At 38.0% G+C, this 23,625-nt stretch overlaps 1 protein-coding gene and 2 long non-coding RNA genes across 3 annotated transcripts in view; 2 read left to right on the forward strand and 1 right to left on the reverse strand.

Moving 5' to 3' along the window:
* The window catches only part of LOC5570007 (eukaryotic translation initiation factor 3 subunit C), a 29,915-nt gene extending 10,832 nt beyond the window's left edge, over positions 1–19,083 (forward strand). The window contains exon 4 of the mRNA XM_001658846.2: positions 18,253–19,083. Coding sequence (XP_001658896.1) covers positions 18,253–18,899 — 647 coding nt within the window. The 3' untranslated portion in view covers positions 18,900–19,083. The remainder of the gene's footprint in view (positions 1–18,252) is intronic.
* On the reverse strand, positions 80–13,074 carry LOC110678013. The gene is made up of 2 exons (XR_002501384.1): positions 12,975–13,074; positions 80–1,466 (listed from the first exon to the last, which is right to left on the reverse strand). It is a non-coding gene; the product is annotated as an uncharacterized LOC110678013 (long non-coding RNA).
* LOC110678014 lies at positions 6,848–7,565 on the forward strand. Its single transcript, XR_002501385.1, has 2 exons — positions 6,848–7,206; positions 7,278–7,565. It is a non-coding gene; the product is annotated as an uncharacterized LOC110678014 (long non-coding RNA).
* Positions 19,084–23,625: the final 4,542 nt, after the last annotated feature.

Below are 23,625 nucleotides of genomic sequence, written 5' to 3' on the forward strand. Positions count from 1 at the left end.
GAACGTTTAGTTTAGACCGATTGATTTTTTGCATTCGATCATGATTCGGTCATGAATTTCATGTCGTTTTCGATTATCCCGACGGTGCACCGCGCAAGTGTAACAATTGACACCGGAAAATAGAACGGTTTCGGTGCAATATTATGACAACATATGATGGTGTTAGTGAAAGCATCAATCAAACAGATAGAACAGCTGTTTCTGTTATTAATGATGGGTTGTAATGGATTCGTAAACATTAGATTAATTTGTGTTTTGGATAGTTTGTCAACGGACTTAGAGCACTGGCTGTTTTCACCACACATTACTATGCCGTGTACACAAATGTCAAAATTAAAATTATTTCCCTGGGAATTTATACCATGATCTATCTTTCGTAATTCAATAAAATTTATTTAAAATTCAGAATTTTCATATTTCAACACTGTAAGGATGTCATCGATCCTCTCTCTGGATAATAACTTCATCAAAGTTCATATTTGCGCAATGAATCTAGCTCACGATGCACAAGGTGAATCAGTTTTTTTTTTGAATAATGCAAAAGAGTAATCGATCATTGCATTAGAACCCAATGAAAAATCATTGTCGATTTCTCGCCAATCAACTGTTTTTGAAAAATAAAGAAGCAGGGATTTCAGGATGCATTTGGGAACATACAGCTTCAGCTGCTGCTGATTCCTTTTTGTTGGCAAATGTTCTTTTCAGTCGAATTTTCTGAAAATTGTCCAAAAAATGTTTTTTTATGTAGTATACTTTACCGAAATGAAATTCTGAGATTAAGTGTGTACCTATACTGGTAAACATGTAATCAAAATATCTGGATAAAGATACATACTGATAAAACATACTATTATATGTATGTAATCTGTATTTATTGCAGCGTTGTTCATTTATAAATGCTAAAAGTAATTCTTCCATTCTGAAAGAATTCTTTCTGGAATAAATCCATTTTATCTGCGCAGTCGGAAATAAACGAAAATAATGAATCTTGCTTCTTTTGTTTCACAACAAAACCAACCAAAAACGACCAAAACAAGAACGCCACTGACAGCTAAGAACCATACATGTATTGGGAAAAAGAGTGCATTACCTGCTACACCCAGCTCGATCAGGGTGTAGAAATTCCTGCACCGTTTGCGATCGAGTGCAAAAGCGGTGTGCTACCTGCGGGATAAAATAACGGTTTGGGTGCAACTTTTGCTACACCGGTGGGAAAACGGTGCAGGCGGTGCAAATAAAACGACATCAGTTATAATTCACACGAAGTAGGGGAATGTGGGGCAAGATGAGCACCCGGGGCAAGATGGGCACCCCTAGTTTGTGTCGTTCCTACCGATTTTTTTCAATACATTATTTGGGGTTCTGATGAATATAATTAAAGTGATATGATGGCCACAAATTTCAGCAAAAAAATCAACAGCACAACGTAAATATTGTCCAAAATACATAGAAGTCCAAAAATTTACCTTTGTAGTATGAATACTTTCATACTGCAGTGTTGCTTGCGCAACATTGTGCTTACAATATTTTACCCATGCTCAGTTGTTTAATTCGCCGGTATAAACATCCGTCGCGAAGTTAAACAACATAAGCATATTTTAATCAGGTCACCCAAGTTGATGACCACACACATTAACTCCGCGTTCCGTTCTCTATGGGTCTCGACAAACCAGTTGAGAGAATAAAATATCATTCGACAACCTACAGTCAAGGCGTGAAGTTCATTCTATATCACCCGTACAAACGAACCTATTATATGGCTGACCGTGCCATGGTTCAAGTGAAGTGAATAAAGCCTGGACTTACTACAAAAAGTAAAAATGGGATGGTTTTCAAGTGATGAAATCATCACGAACTCTTCGACAGAGAACCATTACCACTATGCGCAAACTGTTGCGCTGTGTGCACTAGCAGCCGTGGCTGTTGGGTACGTTTTGTTAAGATCGTTGACAAAAATTCACCGCGCCCACACCGAACGTGTGGCAGAACGAGTCGCCAGAGTTGCCGCGTCACCAGCGTAAACGTTGAAAAGTTGAAAAGTGCACCCGTCAATGGGAGAGAGAAGTGACTATGTGAAGCAAAAACTCAACAAAGTGTTTTATGAGACTACACCTGTCAAGTGCGGAACACCTAGAGAAGAGAAAAGTAAAAAATGCGGAGCAGCCGGAAAATGCGGAACACCTGGAGAAAAGAAAAGTGAAAATACGGAGCAGCCGGAGAAGAGAAAAGTGCATCCCCATAGTTGGGTAAAAATTAATAAGCAACGAAGCAGCAGCCGACGAGAGATGCAGACATTCAGCAAACAACAAAGATGCAACTCGAACTGATGTAACTGGACCTGGACCGGGAATCAACGAGTATTAAAGGTACATAAATAGATTTAGATAAATAGTTTAGATAGAAGTGAAGTGAAAATATCTTTCAACGAGTAATTTCAATAATAAGTTTAGATGGAGGTGAAGTGAAAATACCTTTCAACGAATAATTTCAATGAAGAATATTATAAAATAAACCACGGTGATTAAATCAAAAGCTATTTCAACGGTTATGGTCGAGGAATTGAATAGTTTATTAGCAATAAAAAAGTTTCTTTTGGATGATTCCAATTTAAGGAAGTCACCGAGGATAAGAGCGCAAAAATTTGAACAGGCCGTACTTTTAGTGGCCATAATCAAAAACAATTATAAGCTAGCCATTAAAAATTATAACATCGAAGTGTGGCAAAAGGCTATCGATATTTTTAGAGATATAAAACAATTGCAAATAATGCCGTTTGATTTGAAATCGGCAACATCGATCGTTCTGCCGTACGATGGATCGCCAGAACTACTTGAGTCATTCGTTGACTCAGCAACTTTTTTAGATGAGTTGACCGAGCCAGCGAATAAAGCAGTAGCTCTAAAGTTTTTAAGGACAAGGCTCACTGGCAAGGCCAGATTGGGTCTAAATAACAACTATGCCGATATCACAGCATTAGTGAATGATGTCAAGGCCAAATGCGAACAAAAAACCTCTCCTGAGGAGTTATTGGCAAAATTAAATGCCATCAAAGAGAGGGACCATGAAAAGGTTTGTGACTTGGTTGATTCTTTAACAGCTAAGTTGTCGGCTCTGTACATGGCTGACAATATTCCCGCCGACGTTGCTCATAAAATGGCAACGAAAGCAGGCGTGGACACCCTTCAAAAAAAAATCACTAATCATGACTTAAAAATAATCTTGAAGGCTGGGTCATTCACAACGGTACAGCAGGCCATCCAAAAGGTGCGTGAAAACGCCATTTTGGATGCTCCCCAACAAGTTTTATCGTACCGAGCAAACACCAGAGGACGAAGGAACGGACCACCGCAGCAGCAAAGATATGGTCCGCCACAGCATCAAAGATATCAAAATCACTCTGGAAACCGTGGACCAAGGTTTCAAAATTTTGGCAATCGCGGCGGTCGAGGATCCCGTTATCAATACACGCGTCAAAATTTTGGCAACAACAACCATCGGCAAAATTTTCCTCCGCGTAATAACATTTACTATGCGGAAATGGGAAACCATCAAGCCCCCCAACTGGGTGGAGTCGGGGGACCGTTACAAACTCAAAACCACCCGACACAAATGCACAACCAGAATACGCAAATGATGCCACAGCCAGGTCAGGTGTCAATTGCACACATGTTCCAGCGCCAGTAAAAATTTACCAAATCGAATCGAATTGTTCCAATTTCGTGTACATGAAGTTAGGACTATCCGATACGATGAACTTATTACTGGTCGATACCGGAGCAGAAATTTCTATATTAAAACCTGGAAAAATTAATTCAAATCAGATCGTTAACACTAATGAGAAATGCACTATAACTGGAATCAATAATCACACGGTAGATACATTTGGTACTGCCATCACTTCAATCAGAATAAATCCCCAACATGAAGTTATGCATAAATTTCAAATTGTTCATCAAGAATTCCCCATAGCCACTGATGGAATTCTTGGGCGTGATTTCTTCACAAAGTTTCATTGTAAAATCGATTACGATGCATGGATTTTAACTGGAAATGCTGATGGTGAGGATTTTGAAATCCCTATCGAAGATCGAATGAACGGAGAATTTGTTTTACCTCCACGATGCGAGGTGTACAGACAAATTCACGTTGCAGCCGATAGAGATTTTGTTATGCCCTCACTACAAATTAAACCAGGAATATTCTGTGCTAATTCTATTATAAATGCAAGTAACCAAATTGTAAAATTGATAAATACCACTGACGAAGTGGTGAAAATTGACAGCAAATTTTATGATTCGATAATACCGCTGGAAAATTTTCACATTTTTACTTTAGGTTTACTGACAAGATTGACCGAAATGAAAAATTGGAAAAGGAGTTAAATCTTTCAAACACTCCTGAGGAATGTAAGCCACAGCTTGTAAATTTATGCAGAAAATATAATGATATTTTTGCACTAAAAAGTGATGCATTGTCGTTCAACAATTTTTATGAGCAAAGAATTAACTTAACGGATTCCAGCCCGGTATACATAAAAAATTATCGGACTCCTGAATCACAACGTGAAGAAACGTCAAAACAAATTGACAAAATGCTGAAGGACAAAATAATTGAGCCTTCAGTTAGTCCGTATAATTCTCCGATTTTATTGGTGCCAAAGAAATCCACAACATGTGACCCTAAATGGAGACTTGTTGTTGATTTCAGGCAACTTAATAAAAAAATAGTTGCGGATAAATTTCCACTACCTAGGATCGATGAAATACTCGATCAACTAGGTAGAGCCCGATATTTTTCAACGCTTGACTTAATGTCAGGCTTTCATCAAATCCCCCTGGAAGATAATTCCAAACAATATACGGCCTTCTCCACAAGCAACGGTCACTACCAATTCACGCGTTTACCGTTCGGCCTGAATATTTCGCCGAACAGTTTTCAGCGCATGATGACAATTGCTTTAAGTGGATTACCACTTGAGTGTGCTTTCTTGTACATTGATGACATTATTGTCATAGGATGCACAATTGAACACCATTTGAAAAATTTGGAACACGTCTTTGAAAAACTAAGATACTATAATCTAAAGCTGAATCCATCGAAATGTAATTTCTTCTGTGCTGATGTCACTTTTTTAGGACATCACATTTCCGCGGATGGTATTCAACCAGACAAAAGCAAATATTCAGTCATTTCTAAGTATCCTACTCCTAAAAATGCGGACGAAGTTAGAAGATTCGTCGCATTTTGTAACTATTATAGGAGATTCATCCCATATTTCTCAGAATTAGCAGCGCCTCTCAATAAATTGCTGCAGAAAAACGTAAAATTTGAATGGACGACACAATGCAATGATGCATTTGAGTCGCTCAAGGAAAATTTATTAAAACCACAAATATTGAAGTTTCCAAACTTTAGCAAAACTTTTATACTATGTACAGATGCCTCCAAAGTAGCATGTGGCGCAGTTTTGTCGCAGTTACATGGAGATGTCGAATTACCCGTAGCATACGCGAGTAGAACGTTTACCAAGGGTGAACAAAATAAAGCTACGATCGAACAAGAATTACTAGCCATTCACTGGGCTATCACACACTTTAGACCGTACCTTTATGGGCGACGATTTCTAGTAAAAACAGATCATCGTCCACTGGTCTATTTATTCTCCATGAAGGATCCTGCTTCGAAGCTGACAAGAATTCGAGTAGACCTTGAAGAGTACAATTTCGATGTCGTGCATGTTAGTGGAAAGGAAAATGTTGGTCCTGACGCACTATCACGCATAGAAATCGATTCTGAACAACTCAAGAATTTATCCGTTTTGCCAGTTCAAACGAGATCCATGTTAAAGAGAAAAACACCCGGATATGACGCTACACAGAACCATACAGTGAATGAGACTGATCACCTCTGTGCTTATGAGTCTGTAAATAACTTGGATGCATTCAACATGCCTAAGTTAATCTTTGAATTTGACAACAACCTAATAAATATTAGAATCATGAACAAAAATATGAAAAATGATTTTGCTCTAGCGCAAATTCATTGCTACACAATCGATATCGAAATATTAAAAACATGTTTAGAAAACGTGGATATAATGGCCAAAAATTTGAATATCAAAAAAATCGCAATTGCAAACAACAACCTGATATTTCAACAAGTAAATATGCAGATTTTTAAGGAAATCTGTAATAAAACCCTTAAATTCTCAAAAATTGTGCTGTACACAGCTGCACAAATTATTACCAACGCAGAAATCATCAATAAGCTTATTAAGGAATACCACGATACCCCTACTGGAGGACACGTTGGTGTTTCTAGATTATATAAAAGGCTACGTTCCAGATATTACTGGAACGATATGCTAAATAGTATTAGATTTTATGTTAGAAATTGCATTAAGTGCATAAAAAATAAACACTATAGACACACAAAAGAAGCATTCACTAAAACAAATACACCAATGAAATGCTTCGATACAATTAGCATTGATACAATAGGACCTTTCACAAAATCACAGAGTGGAAATCGATACGCCCTAACAGCTCAATGTGAATTGTCAAAGTATATCATAATCACAGCGTTACCGGACAAACAGGCAAAAACATTAGCCAAAGCATTTGTAGAAAATTGCATTCTTGTGCACGGATGCCCGAGACAGATTAAATCTGACATGGGATCAGAGTATAGGAATGAAGTTTTTGAACAAATCAATAGACTATTAAACATAGAGCACAACTTTTCCACAGCTTACCATCATGAAACGCTTGGAAGTTTAGAAAGAAATCATAGGTGCTTGAATGAGTTTTTACGTGGCACCGTCAATTCAAATCAAGATGATTGGGATCAATGGCTCCCATATTACGCATTCAGTTATAATACCTCTCCACACTCAAGCCATCAATTTACTCCGTTTGAATTAGTTTTCGGTCACCAACCAAATTACCCTTCTTCTGACTTCAGTTCGGGCGATCGTTGCGTTAAGAAGTGTTCACGTCGGTCCGTCTTTCGGTTTAATTTATCGCTGCAAAGTGAATGTGAATAGCTAAAATTTATAAAATTACACATCCCCGGTGTGCTGTTGTTGTGCAAATTATACAAACTGACGAAACAAGTGGATTTCTTTCATGAAAAAGCGAAAATTAATTTCCGATTGCATTTGGAGATGAAAGGTGAAGTTGTTGGTCTAATTGGAAATATCGCTGTGTGAGTGGTAAAAGTGTTGTCCCCCATCAAAAGAATGCCAACGTCAATGTGTGAGTGTTAAGTCTGCGAAGCTTTTCGTGTTTACGTCTTGCAGCAGCGGAAGCCGACGAAGCAACGGGATAAAGCAAAAAGAAAAACGTAGTGAAAAAAATACAAGTTTTTAGTTTTCTGCTTTCGCACCGCCGAGTCAATGCACTTGTATGGGAAAAATGATATCTACATCAAAGACGTTCAATCGGGGTGCTAGCTTGCTGTAAAAGTTTTCTACTCGGTAATGAGTGCTGAATGAAGAGATAGAAAAGAGGAAGGCGAAAAAATCGGTGCGTTCTTGCCTTTTTTCTTTATCATCGGAGAAGTTATGAATAGAATGAGTGGCAGTTAACGGATTGAAGTCAGGTGGAACTAGGTGAAGGATATTAACGGTGGCTAAGTAGAAGGAAGCGAGCGACTGTGCTGGCGAGAGGCGGCAAAAACATCTGCTAGTGCACGATACTGGAATTGATAGAAAAGTACCTGTTTTGTAACTGCATTCATTAAAAAGTGATCACCAGGAAAACGTCAGCTATATTTTTAATTAATTGTAAGTAAACAGTAATTCAAAAATGCCTAAGCATATATTTTATACAGGGTTTTAAACATTATTTTAAGGTATTTAAAAATTGTCGATAAAATTAAATAATTGTACATAAAATCGAAGCATTTTTTTTTATCTCACTTTGGTTTTCTATTAGTGAGAATAAATGAACAAATTTAGCTGGCTAGCAATCAAATCTACTGTTTTATGTTGGAAATCGTGTTATTTCCACTATGTCGATAACTGGCACAAAGAGTGTATGAGAGCCCAATTATTCCGATACTCTGGAGGCGGTTTGTTTATATATTTTTGATCAGTGAAATAAAAAAAGTACAGCTGTTTACGGGTGAATTCCACGACGGGACGGTTCGGTAAGGCATTATCTTTATGTTTTGTACTCAATCACTAAAATGTTTCAATCACGGAATTTGTTTTTTGATGTTCTTGTTTTTCAATATTTATGCATAAATATAATATAATTTGGTATTGCAAGATACAATATGAATGGTTTTGCAGTTTTGAACGTATTTAAGATAAGGGGGGTTTGAAAAAGTGGTTTGTGTAGGTTGGTCAAACATTAATTTTTCTTGTAAAGACCCCTACTGTTCCTAGAAGTAATTTCTGGCTACGCCACTGCATCATATAAATAAAACAACAAAAAAGATAATATTAAAAGTTCTGTTATCGAATATTTTAATTTTTTCTTAGTGATTCGATTATCCGGAGGATTTGATTATCCGGAGTGAAAAAAAATCGATACTCCGGATAATCGAGTCCGACCTGTACCATCTATTTAACACAATTATTTTGGAAAAATTTATGTGCAATCTCTTCATTAAATATTAGCGTTGCATTATCATTCGCTCTGGATGGCGTTTGAGTTCATTTCGTGCAAATATTCGATAGTCCATAATTGGTACACTTTTATGTCGAATGCAAGGAACGCTATTGCCATAATTGGTACAAAGACAACGCTTTTTAAAACTAAATTTTAGAAGCTTAAAGTCAATTTAGTACCAACAATATTTAATTCAACTGTTTCTCAAGGCTTCAAACTAGTAATTAACACCAGCAAGTCATGCTTACGTTTTAGAAACGCGGGTCAAATTGGATTTTTATCCATACAGTTGACATATTGCATCCATAATTGGTACAGTATTTTTTGCAATTTCTCATCGTAATAGGCTGTTTTTCATCACGCCAATTTGTCATGAAACGGCCTACTTTCCTGCACTGAAGTAGCAGTGCGGGAATAGTAATTACCTAACTGAAACCAGTGCTGTAATGATTCATTACCAGCCTCCTGACACCGCCTATACAACCCCATTGGAAAATAACGAGCAAACATCTCTGGTTCCCACTGGGAAGTGGTTCCCACTGACAACTCAATGTTTGTAAACAAATAGTCGTTTAAAGACTAACAATCGAGGAAGGCGAAATCTTTTTTGCCGAAAATTTTCTTTTCTCACAACAACAGTTATATAAGCACAAATAAACGATTGCAAACTTTTCGTTCGCAGTACAGCAAGTTAATTAGAGTTGAAATGGTTAGCGTGAAACACATTTAAATATCGGAGAAAAATTTCCCCAATATAATTACGCCAATGTACGTTGTTGTTCTTGAGTTTGATGCTGAACTCGAAAACATGGCTGTATAGCATCGGGCTGTTCATTACGCAACGCTTTCTCATTACGTAACTGTTTTGGGTTGCGTAATGAATCATAACACAACAATTTTTCAGAAATTGTGAAATAATGGTGAATGCATTCCGACATAATTTCTGATACCCTCAAGTGGTCTTTTACGAAATTGCGAAAAAAGTGGTACGTAACTCGTTGCAGAACTCGATTTTTACAGCACTCGTCGTAATTATCCTACTCGGCAAGCCTCGTAGGATAATTTTACGACTCGTGCTGTAAAAATCATCATTCTGCAACTTGTTCCGTAAACTACTATTTCAGTCCTTTTTTTCTACTATTGATCCCTTTACAATCCTTGTTTGGACCCGTGCCTTAGATTTTTCGTTGGACTTGTTAGCGAAAGCTAGCGGTGGTAATCCTTCTTGGACACCGTCTTGAAAAAAGTCTCGTCTTCTTTCGTTTCTTCACTACAGGTCGCCAAAGTTGTATAAAACACTGGTTTTATTGATTTTTACATGAAATTTAAAGTACAATTTCCCTGGGCTTGGGATTATATTTTCCAGTGAGTTTTGATAATTGATCGCTGTTGTTAGTAGCTTTGATTAGATGTTGGGTGAATTTCAAAGCAATGGCAACCTTTTTATTACAAAATTTAGATTTTGTCTTCTGACCTAAAGATTCTGGTTAAACTACTGCATAGTACTATCACTCATCAAAATTACTTTCACTTCGAGAAAATATAATTTCAAACTGGCGAGAAGATTACAAACTGAGGGTGGGTGAGGAGCACAGTCAGACCCTTGAATGTGCAATGTGGGGTAGTAATTGGGAATGCCATTGACGGTTTGTAATCTTCTACGAGGTTTTCGAAAACCAACAGGGCGCGTGCACCGGGTTCTACTTAAAATACACTAGCATCTACTTAAAATAATAGAGCAAAAAGCCGTTCCATGATTAGGTAATGTTAAGCGATCTTCTATGGTGTTCTAGTACTATGAAATTCTTCACTCACTGGGAATTCTGGCCTTGATAATATCAATAGTGATACATACATAAAATAATACCTAATACTTAATAAGTACAATGTAGCTTCAATGTAGTAATAAATGAAATAAAATCAATTTTCTATACTTGACAAGGTTTTGAAGACAATCAATGAGTGAAAGAACTACCTATTAGAAAAGCCACATCAGCTAAGGCTATACATATACAAATGTTGGTCATAGGGTCATGGCGAGCATTCGGTATGTATGTCTATGACTGATTCTTATCTAATAGGGGTACTAGAAGACCACGCGGACAATTTCGAAACAAATTATTTTTATACATCGGTCTTACGATCCGAAAGGCTCAGCTATGCTGCAAAGTCATTTTATAAGCTATTCATTACTACTGTTTAATTGTTTATAATTCTAACAAAACTACATAATTAACTCATTACTAATCACTGTTCCTATATTCTCTTTTTCTCTCCTTATCTGTTGCATGATTATGAGCATCACTAATATAATGCAGAGTTGTGTTTGATCCTTCGACCTTGATGCTTGCTCCTGCGGGGGCCGGCGATGAGGGCAGGATCAAACATGTCGCGCGTCGGTCGAGTGAAAGTGAAAAAGTGGCGTGATCGCTTAGTTGTGTTTGATCCTTCGACCTTAACGCTTGCTCCTGCGGGGGCCGGCGATGAGGACAGGATCAAACATGTCGCGCGTCGGTCGAGTGAAAGTGAAAAAGTGGCGTGATCGCTTAGTTGTGTTTGATCCTTCGACCTTGATGCTTGCTCCTGCGGGGGCCGGCGATGAGGGCAGGATCAAACATGTCGCGCATCGGTCGAGTAAAGTGAAAAAGTGCCGCGTTCGATAAGTTCTTTTTGATCTTTCGACGTTGACGCTTGCTCCTTGGCAGTGCGTCAAGAAAGCCCGAGCAGTCGTCAGTTGTTTTCCCTCTCGGGACGCGCGCCTATTTTCTCTGTGTGTTTTCATATAGCCGAGCAAACGAGTGAAGCTGAAAGTGGATTGTTGCTGCTCAAGGATGACGGATCAATTGGTGAGCTCGTTTCATGCTACTATATCTAATCTATAAAATATGTATGATTGCACCTTTAATAATTTTTAAACAAACTATGAAATGTTCGTCACTGTGAGTGTCGACATAAACTCTGATTCATAAATTATTTACGTCAAATTTTTTTTACTCAAAACACCTTTTTCCTTTTACTTTTATTTTTGTAATTAAAAAAAACTTTGAATGGTTCGACACTACGAGTGTAGACTTGCGAAAGGTTCACTTTATTCAACAAACTTTGATAAGTTCGTCACCTCAAGTGTCGGCATAATTTTTCTCTACATAGATATTGTTCACACCAAATAGAAAATTTTATATTTACATATAAGCATATTTATAGCTCACAAATAATTATTTATCATGGTCTAATCACTTATCAAAGTGAATCCTGTGACCCAACGATCCTCCCCATTAACAAACATCCCTCCCAGTAACCTTTGTGGAGATGCAGAGGCAAACACGGTCTCCAAATAGCAAAGGTTACACACTAACATTCCTTCCCCCAATCCCACCTGACTGCAAGGACGTGGCCGGCGCCGTTATTGACCATGTATAAATAGAGGCACTGAATTATGCACACTGAAGAAGATTTTGGCCAATCCCAGCCGATCTTCTAGTTGATTCTTTGTGCATTTTCACTGACCTCGGTCAATCACGGAATAGCAACCATTGATATGTGTAGTCAGTCTAAGCTAAGCTAAGCTAAGCTACCAACCAAATTACCCTTCTTCTATTCAACAAACTCAATCGGTCGAACCAGTTTATAACTTTGAAAATTATGTATCTGAATTAAAATTTAAATTGCAAACCATAGCAGCCAGAGCAAGTAAATTATTGGATTCCGTAAAATATAAAAGAATTGCTAATAACCAACCAACTACAAACCCAATAATCGTTGAAATAGGTGATACCGTTTGGCTCAGGAAAGAAAACCGTAGGAAACTAGATCAGGCATACAGTGGACCTTTCAAAATTATCAACCAAAATCACCCAAACGTAACAATAGAAGATTCTACAGGAAACAAACAAACAGTACATAAAAATCGGTTAAAAAAATGATTATACAAAAAGAAAAGGAAAAATAAGCATGAAATGTAATGTAATTAAATGTAAGAATACCAAGAGATTCATAGAGAAAGCGTTTAAAATGTTCACTAAGGAATAATTTCGATCTGCTACATTATTCCTCCCGAAGGGGGAAGGTGTAGTATGAATACTTTCATACTGCAGTGTTGCTTGCGCAACATTGTGCTTACAATATTTTACCCATGCTCAGTTGTTTAATTCGCCGGTATAAACATCCGTCGCGAAGTTAAACAACATAAGCATATTTTAATCAGGTCACCCAAGTTGATGACCACACACAGTAACTCCGCGTTCCGTTCTCTATGGGTCTCGACAAACCAGTTGAGAGAATAAAATATCATTCGACAACCTACAGTCAAGGCGTGAAGTTCATTCTATATCACCCGTACAAACGAACCTATTATACCTTTTCATATAAGATTTGTTAATTTAAAAGTGATATTTTTGTTGCGTAAACAAATTAATTCATTCGTTTTTGACCGTATAGCTATAGAATAATCTTCTGTAGATAATCAGGAGCAAAACTTTTTATCAAATTTAAATAATATTTCAATTGTTTTGATTATATTAATAAATTTACACCCTTGGGGCAAGATGAGCACCATGTTCAAAATTAGGTAAAAGTGTGAAATTATAGAACCACATTTAGCTGTGGGCTTGACTTACGGTATCTTCTTTGCACAAAACAATTTTCTAAAAAATATACAAACAAACAACAAATTTAATCGTTTTTTTTTAAGTAAAATCTTAGCAATTTATGAAAAGTTATTTATTTTCTGATAAAAGTTTTAAAAACTAAGCTAGTTGAAGATAAATATTATCTGATATTAAAGAAAATATCTCGGGATATTGCAAACATTGAAAAATAACAGTTTTCTTTAGTAAATTGCATCGTTTAATAGGGGTGCCCATCTTGCCCCGCAGTTTTTTTGACCGATGATAAAAAAAAGCTATTTTTTAACGTGTTATTTGGAAAACTATTTATCACTTTTTAAAACTTTTAATGGTTGGAGGTCAAAGTAATAATGTAAAAGATAAGGATGGTTACCAATTTTACCAAAATAATAACGTTTAAGTAGGCTTAAATCGCGCTTATCCTTAGGGTGCTCATCTTGCCCCGCCTGACCCTATTCTTCCAGAAATTCTTTAAAACATTAGGGAGTCCACTACCGGGAAAAACCTGTTAAACCTGACATTTTCGGAGAATTTTATAGAACCTGGAAGAAACCTGGAATTTGGGGGGAATTTCGGCTTCAGAGATTATTTTAAAGCAGTAATACATGGCAGAATATGTTATTTTTTGTAACAAAAAATCTATTCAATCAAAACAATTTTCGGCTGCGGCGCTATCAAAACGCTACTTGATTAACATCTCAAAGTCTCGCAATTTTTTAAATGATTTTTATACACTCAGCATAAAACATGTTAAGACGAGGAAATTGAGATTGCCAAATACATTCTTAATTAGTAAAGGCAAGCTCAAGTCCCAGTTCCAGTCGCTCATGAGCATGTAAAACACAGTTGAGAACATTCCATTTTTTACAAAAATGTATTTTCGTCTGTTCTACAAAACTATTAAATTTTGTAGAAAAAGAGCAAAACTTACAGTAGATACGAAGAATACTATATTTCTCATGTAAGCAGGTCTCTTGTTAGAGTCTTGGGAGACTATTTCAATGCATGTACCTATTTAGTTTTGGTTAAGGTTTCCAAAGACATTTTAATCAAAATGATGTCTAAAGTCATTCTTTGCCTTAATGCAGTGAGGCCCTAGAGAATCCTTTAGAGACTAATGCACAAGATCCTAATGATATTTTCCTTAGATCCAGAGGAATGCTTCAGGAATTTCACTGATTTTCCAGAGATTCCTGCTGGAATACTTAAGAACTCTTCCAGGGATGCTACCAGCGATTTTCAATGTGTGCTAAGAGGAATTTGGTCCAGAAAATCCTGGAGTACTCCAACGATACAACCTCCAGTGATTTTCACAGAGTTTACTCTAAAAAACCCTCCAGATGTTTTTGTCCTGATTATTTCGTCGTTTTCTCCGGTTATTACTTCCTGGTACCTATCTTTGAAAATAAATTGTTATTAGTCTTAAATTAACTATTCGTAATCATATATGTATTTTGAAGAATTATTTTTTGAAACCTGGAAATACCTGGTAATTTCAATTCTATAAATGTGTAGCCTAGGGTAACAGTAGTATTTTGGACCCCCTAAGGAAGTGATTTTGGTAGTTTGTCACAATTAATTAATTGCACAGCGTAACCAATTCAAAAAACATGCTACAATGTAGAGAAAAACTTCCTTTACGAGATAAAAATGCCCACACGGTCATGTAGGATCCAAAATACGTCGAAAATAATAGAATTGCGAAGCAGTGTTTTTCATTATTTTGGACACACCAATACTTTTGGACCCTCAAAGTATATATTTTGGACCTCCGGCATTTATTATCGATTGGGGACAAAGTCTACGATACTGGTTGTATAATATGCTTTCCCATAGTCTAATTAATCGATTGACAATGGATAAGCGAAGAAACTACGCTTTTAGTCCAGAAATTTGAAAAAAGTTTTTGTTTACATTTCAAAAAATTCTGACGGCTTCTTTTTCTGTGTGTAACGTGTTGTAACGGTTGCAAGGAGGACCTATTCATTTTAATTAATTTCAGATAAAATAAATACATTTTCCATGTACACACGGTTGATGCAAGTGCGAAATAGTCCTATCTTTCTGAATGACTTGCGAATTGATTTGGCCTTTTGATTTAATCTAGGAAATTTGTAGGAAAACGGCCCAGGGGGTCCAAAATATATTGGTTACCCTATATTCTGACCTTGTAGGCGGGAAAATCCTGCTTGATCCTTGCAGGAATTTCACACAACATTAAGTCCCACGATTTTCTTCAAGAATAGCTCCAGAAATCCACTGAAGACGGCCTTACAGTTGAGGTCGAAATACACGTATCTGTTAAAGGATACAAACTCTAGTGGAATTAAATGGTATAGTACTAAATTCGGTTTTTTTCATCTACTTATAGGTATTCTACTAAACAGCTCGAAGATTTATTATCCAGAAATCCGTTCGGAACATCTTTTCAGTGGCCTTTAAGGCCTGCAAAGTAATGCTAAAGGGGTCTGGGTTCGATTCCCGGTCGATCCAGGATCTTTTCGTTATGTAAATTTTCTTGCTGTCTCTGGGCATATAGTATAATTAAGCCTGCCAACGAATTCCTTTAGATATTATATCGGGAATTCTTCCTTAAACTCCCATATGAATTTCTCTCTAGCATTCCTTTGGGAATTTCCTAAAAAAATCCCAGGGGTTCGTTCAGGAATTTAGCCAGGGGCCCAGATAGCCGTAGCGGAAAACGCGCAGCTATTCAGCATGACCAAGCTGAAGGTCGTGGGTTCGAATCCCACCGGTCGAGGATCTTTTCGGATTGGCAATTTTCTCGACTTCCCAGGGCATGGAGTATCTTCGTACCTGCCACACGATATACACATGCAAAAATGGTCATTGGCATAGTAAGCTCTCAGTTAATAAGTGTGGAAGTGCTCATAAGAACACTAAGCTGAGAAGCAGGCTCTGTCCCAGTGGGGACGTAACGCCAGAAAGAAGAAGAAGCCAGGGATATTTTCAGTAATCCACCCATGAATTCCATTAGCAATTAGTCCAGGGATTCCTTGAGGCATTCCCTTTTATTCTTCCAGGAACCCCCTCTAAGATTCCTTTACTAATTCTCTCAAGGATTCCTTCAATTAGGCCCCCAATTACTACTTCCGAATTCCCCGGAAATATATCTTCAGAAAATCTTTCTAAGGTAATAGCTTCAGAAATTCCTCTAGGGATCTTCCGGAAGGCATCTCTCTTAGCAATTTCTTCAGGATCTTCCCAGGGATTCCTTCAGATATTTCTTCAGAACTCCCAAAAATTCCCTCAAAGATCCCTTCAAGAATTCTCCTAGGGATTCCTTTCAGAATTTCCTCAGGAATTTGTCCAGTAATTTCTTCAAGATTCATTCAGAAAATCCCACAGAGATTCATCTAGGATTTCTTCTTCCAGAGATACCTTCAATAACCCTTCCAAGGATTAGGAGTTCCTCTATGGCGTCTTTAAGGTATTTCTCCTTGGATTTCTTTCGGTTTTTTTTCGGGAATTCTTACAGAAATTCCTCCTGGAAGTTTCCTAGGGAATTTCTCCATGATTTCATTAACATAACCATTAACAGATTCCATCAGGATTTTTTCAGCAATACCCTTAGAAATTCCCGTAAAATTTGCTTCAGGAATTACTCCAGGAAGTCGATCCTTTCAGGGATTTCATCAAGAATTGTTTTATGGTTTTCTTCAAAAGTTCTTCTAGGGATTTCGATTCATCCAGGACATCTTCCAAGCTTTTAAACATTTTTCAGTGAAATTTAAGTTTTTTTCGGGGAACCTGTGCTGACACTTCAGAACTTTCTCGGAGACAGAAATTTCCTATCTCTTTAAGATTCCGAGATATTCTCCCATTACTTCGTACTGAAAGTATTTACGTACAATAGCTCCACATTGTGGATGAATTTAGAACTTTTTAGGTTTACACGAGAAAGGTTCCGTGTACTCTGGAAAACCGCTCGATTACATAAATTTCCTAAAGTCGACTCTCCACAACTCGATGATATTTTTGGTCCATTCAAAATTTCATACATCATACATTCATAGATCTGTAACTCGTTATCTTTACTCGATGTCACGTGTAATGTTCTAGGTATGACTAAGTATGAGTAGTACACCTGATTAAAAAAAATTTAAATCCATACACGGAGAAAACGAAAAACCCATATTTGAGTATTTTTCAACTTAATTTTGAGCAAGGCGGGTCCAGCTCCCAAAAACTTAACCTCTGTGCGTTACCTCAAATTTGATTAAGTGGCATAGTACTGGAAGTTGATTTAGGCAGCATCCATTTATTACGTAACGCTAAAACTGGAAATTTTCGACCCCCTCCCCCCCCTCCGTAACGCTTTTTGCATGGATTTTTTTTAAATTTTGTATGAGTCGTAACGCTGGAGTCTACCCTCTCCCCCCCTTCGAGCGTTACGTAATTTGTGGATGCCGCCTTATTTGATCTGACGGTTGAGTGAAAAGAACTTAGTCAGTAGGTTTTTTTTTTGGCATGGCTGCAAATGAAAACAACTTCTACCCCATCAACTCAAAATTAGGTTAACGCACGAAGCCCCGGAATTGAGTGAAATGAACTCACTTTTGAGTACTTCATTTTCTCCGTACAGGCACAATGACATATTGATTCACATGACAGCTCATCCCGAAGAAATTGAAGAGTGTACCAAAAATGATTTCCATATTCATTACAAATGCGTTTTAAAAATAGTTCTAGAGCACTATCATTATTGAAAACGTGGGTTGTGGCTCAATGTTTAACGTAGATTCGGAATATATTGGCGAAGGGAACTTTCTCTGTACCGTATTTATGCGGTTAGCTCTAAGCAATGATTGTATAAAGTCCGGGTTAGTAAGTGGTGGCAGTGGTTTATTAAGGATGAAAATTGAATGATTATTAGCTGAGACATGGAGGTGTAGAATATTAGGTTCTTTTTCTGGCTCTGTCGGTACTTTATATTACAAATATGTACCCCTATGCAGTGTTAATGATTTTTTTTACGTAATTTACAGGTCCACCGGAATCCATGCGTGAACATGTAGTTGCTGCCGCCAAAGCAATGCGCCACGGAAATTGGAATGCTTGTTCCACCTTCATCGTCAATAAGAAGATGAATGTTAAAGTTTGGGATCTGTTCTACGAAGCCGATCGCGTTCGTGAAATGCTGATCAAGTTCATCAAGGAAGAGTCGTTGCGCACCTATTTGTTCACTTATTCCAATGTGTACGCTTCGATTAGTGTGCCTTACTTGGCGGAAATGTTTGAACTTCCCAAGAGCAAGGTCCATTCGTTGATCAGCAAGATGATCATTAACGAAGAACTGATGGCATCCCTGGACGACCCGACCGAAACAGTGGTCTTGCATCGTTCGGAACCTTCACGCCTACAGGCTCTGTCTATGCAGCTCTCCGACAAGGTCACAAACTTGGTCGACTCCAATGAACGTATCTTCGAAATGAAGCAAGGCAACTTCTTCCAACGTGGTGGAAATCAAGGTTACAACCGTGATCGCCAAAACTACCGCAACCAAAACCAGAATCAAAACTGGAGCGGCAACCGCCGTCAGGATAACCGAGAGAACCGTGGTAACCGTAACCAAAATCGCGATCGCGATCACCGTAAACAGCATCGTGTTGAATTCGAAGAGAAGGCTGAGTAATCGGCTAGGGAACGCCGGATTTGTATTCCTAGTGGAATATAAGGAGCAGGGAGGTATTAGGCGCAACAGCATCGTACATTTAAAGAAAACATTTGCCTAAGTGTAGCAGTCTTATTAATTTGGCTAAAGTATAAATATCCAGCAATAGAATGAATGCAGAAATATACAAGTGTTGGTTTCCCGATCTGGATGCTGTTTCTCGTTTGAGTACTTTGCTTCCAGATCGGGAGTATCAACGCACAAGAGAGGGGAATTACTGTTCGTCTGATTTCTTTTTTGATGACATGTCACAGTTATTTGATTAGAAACGCTATTAGGCGACCCACCATGAGTTGGGTACATTAAAAGATAGTGAGCGGGACTTTCTCTAGGCACGGGCATACACCCCAACCTCTTTTTACGACCGTTATCGGGGGGTCGTAAAAAAATCGGTCGTAAAAAAAATCAGGGTTACAATTATGTTTTTGAAAAATGCAACGTCTAGATGCGGAAATACTGATTCGAGATATTCGGCAAAGTTGAAGCATGGGTTGAGAACTTTCCAAAATGGCCGTTCAAGGTTTCATATTTTGTAATAGATGGCAACACTGCTCGATTGTTATCAAAAGAGCTAATTTTATGGGGGTGTGATATGCAAATACCAAAAAAATTTAAAGATAACGATACCGAATGTTCACCAAAGTTGAAGGAAGTGTTGCGTGCCATACAGTCGGCCGAATCACAAATGTTCATGTGGCTGGCAACACTGTTTAAGAAGAATAAAGAAGGAATCAAAACCATAAAACTTGAACGGAACAGAAAAATAGAATGCTAAGCAACACATAGCAATACTCTTCAACTGTTATTCAGTTTTTCATGAAAGGTTCAAAATTTCGTCGTAGCTGGCAACACTGCTTAAGTGGCAAAATTTTGAATCACATAGCTTTTATAATGATAGCGCTCTAGCTACTATACAACTTTGTCGAAGGCGCCATCTTTCTAAGTGATTAGGATCCTGAGCTATCCGCAAAACGAAAGGACTATGCTCACAAGCGCCACATGGTGGCAAAATCTCGAATCTATTGGCTAGAATAATGATAGTCCTTGAGCTAATGAACAACTTTGCCCAAGGCGCCATCTTTTTAAGTAGCCAGGATCCTGAGATATTCGTAAAACAAAAGTTTCATGCTCACTAGCACCGCCTTATGGCAAAGTCCCGAATCTCATAGTATTTATAATGATAGTGCTTAAGGGGCCCAGATAGCCGTAGCGGTAAACGCGCAGCTATTCAGCAAGACCAAGCTGAGGGTCGTGGGTTCGAATCCCACCGGTCGAGGATCTTTTCGGGTTGGAAATTTTCTCGACTTCCCAGGGCAAATAGTATCTTCGTACCTGCCACACGATATACGCATGCAAAAATGGTCATTGGCACAGTAAGTTCTCAGTTAATAACTGTGGAAGTGCTCATAAGAACACTGCTGAGAAGCAGGCTCTGTCCCAGTAGGGACGTAATGCCAGAAAGAAGAAGAAGAAGTGCTTGAGCTACTGAACAACTTTGCCGAAGACGCCATCTTTCTTAGTAGTCAGGATCCTGAGATATCAGCAAAACAAATGTTTCCTGCTCACTAACGCCACCTGGTGGCAGATTTTTGAATCTCATAGCTTTTATTATGGTAGCGCTTAAGCTACTGAACAACTTTGCCGAAGACGCCATCTTTCTAAGTGGTCAGGATCCTTAGCTATACGCAAAACAAAAGTTCTATGCTCACTAGCGCCGCCTGATGGCAAAATTTTGAATCTCATAGCTCTTATTATGGTAGTGCTTGAGCTACTGAACAACTTTGCCGAAGACGCCATCTTTCTAAGTGGCCAGGATCCTGAGATATTCGTAAAACAAAAGTTTTATGCTCACTAGCGCCACCTGGTGGCAGAATTTTGAATCTCATAGCTTTTATTATGATAGCGCTTGAGCTACTGAACAACTTTGCCGAAGGCGCCATCTTTCTAAGTGGCCAGGATCCTGAGCTATACGCAAAACAAAAGTTCTATGCTCACTAGCGCCGCCTGGTGGCAAAATCTCAAATCTCTTGGCTAGAATAATGATAGTCCTTGAGCTACTGAACAACTTTGCCGAAGACGCCATCTTTCTAAGTAGTCAGGATCCTGAGATATCCGCAAAAAAATGGTTCATGCACGCCGCCTGGTGGCAGATTTTTAAACAAAAGTTTTATGCTCACTAGCGCCGCCTGGTGGCAGAATTTTTAATCTCATAGCTCTTATTATGGTAGTGCTTGAGCTACTGAACAACTTTGCCGAAGACGCCATCTTTCTAAGTGGCCAGGATCCTGAGATATTCGTAAAACAAAAGTTTTATGCTCACTAGCGCCGCCTGGAGGCAGAATTTTGAATCTCATAGCTTTTATTATGATAGCGCTTGAGCTACTGAACAACTTTGCCGAAGCCGCCATCTTTCTAAGTGGTCAGGATCCTGAGATATCCGCAAAACAAAATTTCGATGCTCACTAGCGCCACCTAGTGGCAGAATTCCGCAATTCAATGCCCACCATATGTTAGCCCTTGAACTACTGCACAATGTTGCTGAACATCATGATTCTCTATTTTGAATACTTATTAAGATATTGATCATTTATAAAAACGGTTGTTAATCTGAATTTCGGTCGTAAAAAAGTGGTCGTAAAACGAACCGTCGGTAAAAAAACGGTCGTAAAAAGAGGTTGGAGTGTACTACCAAGCTGTGGACTTGCTCGCAAGGTTGTGAACAATATAGAGATTACACTGAGGCAAAAATATCGCATGATTTTCATAAGATCACACTAATGAACGCGTTTTTTATTATTTTTTGTACACGCACGGGAAAAAATTCTGTGGTAAAAATACTATTTTAGCTGACTACGCCCATTCTTGAAACTACCATGCAATTTCAGACCAATTTACTATGTTTACGGTACATCCCACCACATTACTGGTACATTTGACAGAAATAATTTACAACAATCTGATTTTGACTACAGACATGGTAAAATCAAGCGCATTTCTGGTCTGCTGCAAATTGCCGGTGCGAGCGCTTAAGTTAAACCACTAAAATGGTAGTTTTTACCGCACAATTTTTTTGCGTGCGGGAAAAAATTCTGTGGTAAAAATTACTATTGTAGCTGACTACGCCCATTCTTGAAACTACCATGGAATTTCAGACCAATTTACTATGTTTACGGTACATCCCACCACATTACTGGTACATTTGACAGAAATAATTTACAACAATCTGATTTCGACAACAGACATGGTAAAATCAAGCGCATTTCTGGTCTGCTGAAAATTGCCGGTGCGAGCGCTTAAGTTAACCCCCTAAAATGGTAGTTTTTACCGCACAATTTTTTTGCGTGTAGATTCATAAGACACTTGTGTATTTCATACGACGCTATTGAGATTTATACGACTAGTATAATGTTTTCATAACTATTCATTTTCAATGTTATAAGAACGCTTATGAACCCCATTGCTCATCAATGTGAAAAACCACGAGAGGCAAATTTTCTCGGTACAGGCATTTCACTATCAGAAATTCAATATGGCTTCCGAAATTGACACGTGTTTGCTGATTTTCCGCTTGCTAATTGCGTTTTAAATGCATTAAAGAATAAATATTTTCTATTTGTCATCAAATCCACTGTTACTAATACTTTATTTTGAACAGATTGTGATATTAGATCCGAGCAGCAAGATTGTTGTATGAAAATTGAAGACAATTTGTATAACGCGTAAGAAATCCGAAACCCCCCTCATCAATCAATCCCTTCGTAATTCATTGACCACTCCTAACGTAAAACCTGCACCAATTGAAGCGTTCTTCACAACTTTTCTCAACATTTTTTCGCGACTATGATATGTTAAAAATAGGTGAGCCAACTCGAGAAAATCGAATTTTCATCCACTTTGTCGTAAATCGCAACTCGATTCTTATGCTTACAGTAAAGTGCTTTAATCGAATTCCGGCGTGACAATATGGATGAAAATTTGAATTTTGCAAGTTGGTTAACCTATTTTTCAACGCGGATTAGTATAATTCATATATTGAAATTTATAATCTTAAGCTCAAATTACACAAGATAAGGCCCAAACGCAATGATAGCGGAACGGCAACGGAATGCGGAACCGGTTCGCCAGCATGAACTACAACAAGCTTATCGACTCAGTGTTGGTTCGATTTCATTCGTTGTCAGCTCAGTCGAGATGGTGTGATTCATGCTGGCGAACCGGTTCCGCATTCCGTTGCCGTTCCGCTATCATTGCGTTTGGGCCTATAGTCTTATGAAACCAAGAATGGAATAGAACGTTAATTTATAAGACTATCTATAGATATATACAGTCAACTCAGAAATTATTTCTAGGAACGGTAGGGGTAGAAAACATTTTTTTTGACCAGCATACACAAAAACCATTTTTTCAAACCCCCCCTGTTCTTAAATACGTTTAAAACTGCAAAACCGTTCATGTTGTATATTGCAATACCAAATTATCTCAGATGTATGCATACACTTTGAAAAACAAGAACATCAAAAATCAAATTCCGGATAATCGAGTCTAAAATTCTGGATACCGGGTACCCCCGTTGGTTTGACCACATTTAATCTGAACACTTTTTAATTTGTACCCCGCTAATTTGCACATCGTTCAGATTAAAAATGGTTCAAACGTCATTTAGCTCCTGGAACGGAGTAAAGTGAAA

The sequence above is a fragment of the Aedes aegypti genome, chromosome 3 (genome assembly GCF_002204515.2).
Source record: "Aedes aegypti strain LVP_AGWG chromosome 3, AaegL5.0 Primary Assembly, whole genome shotgun sequence".
Classification (NCBI taxonomy): domain Eukaryota; kingdom Metazoa; phylum Arthropoda; class Insecta; order Diptera; family Culicidae; genus Aedes; species Aedes aegypti.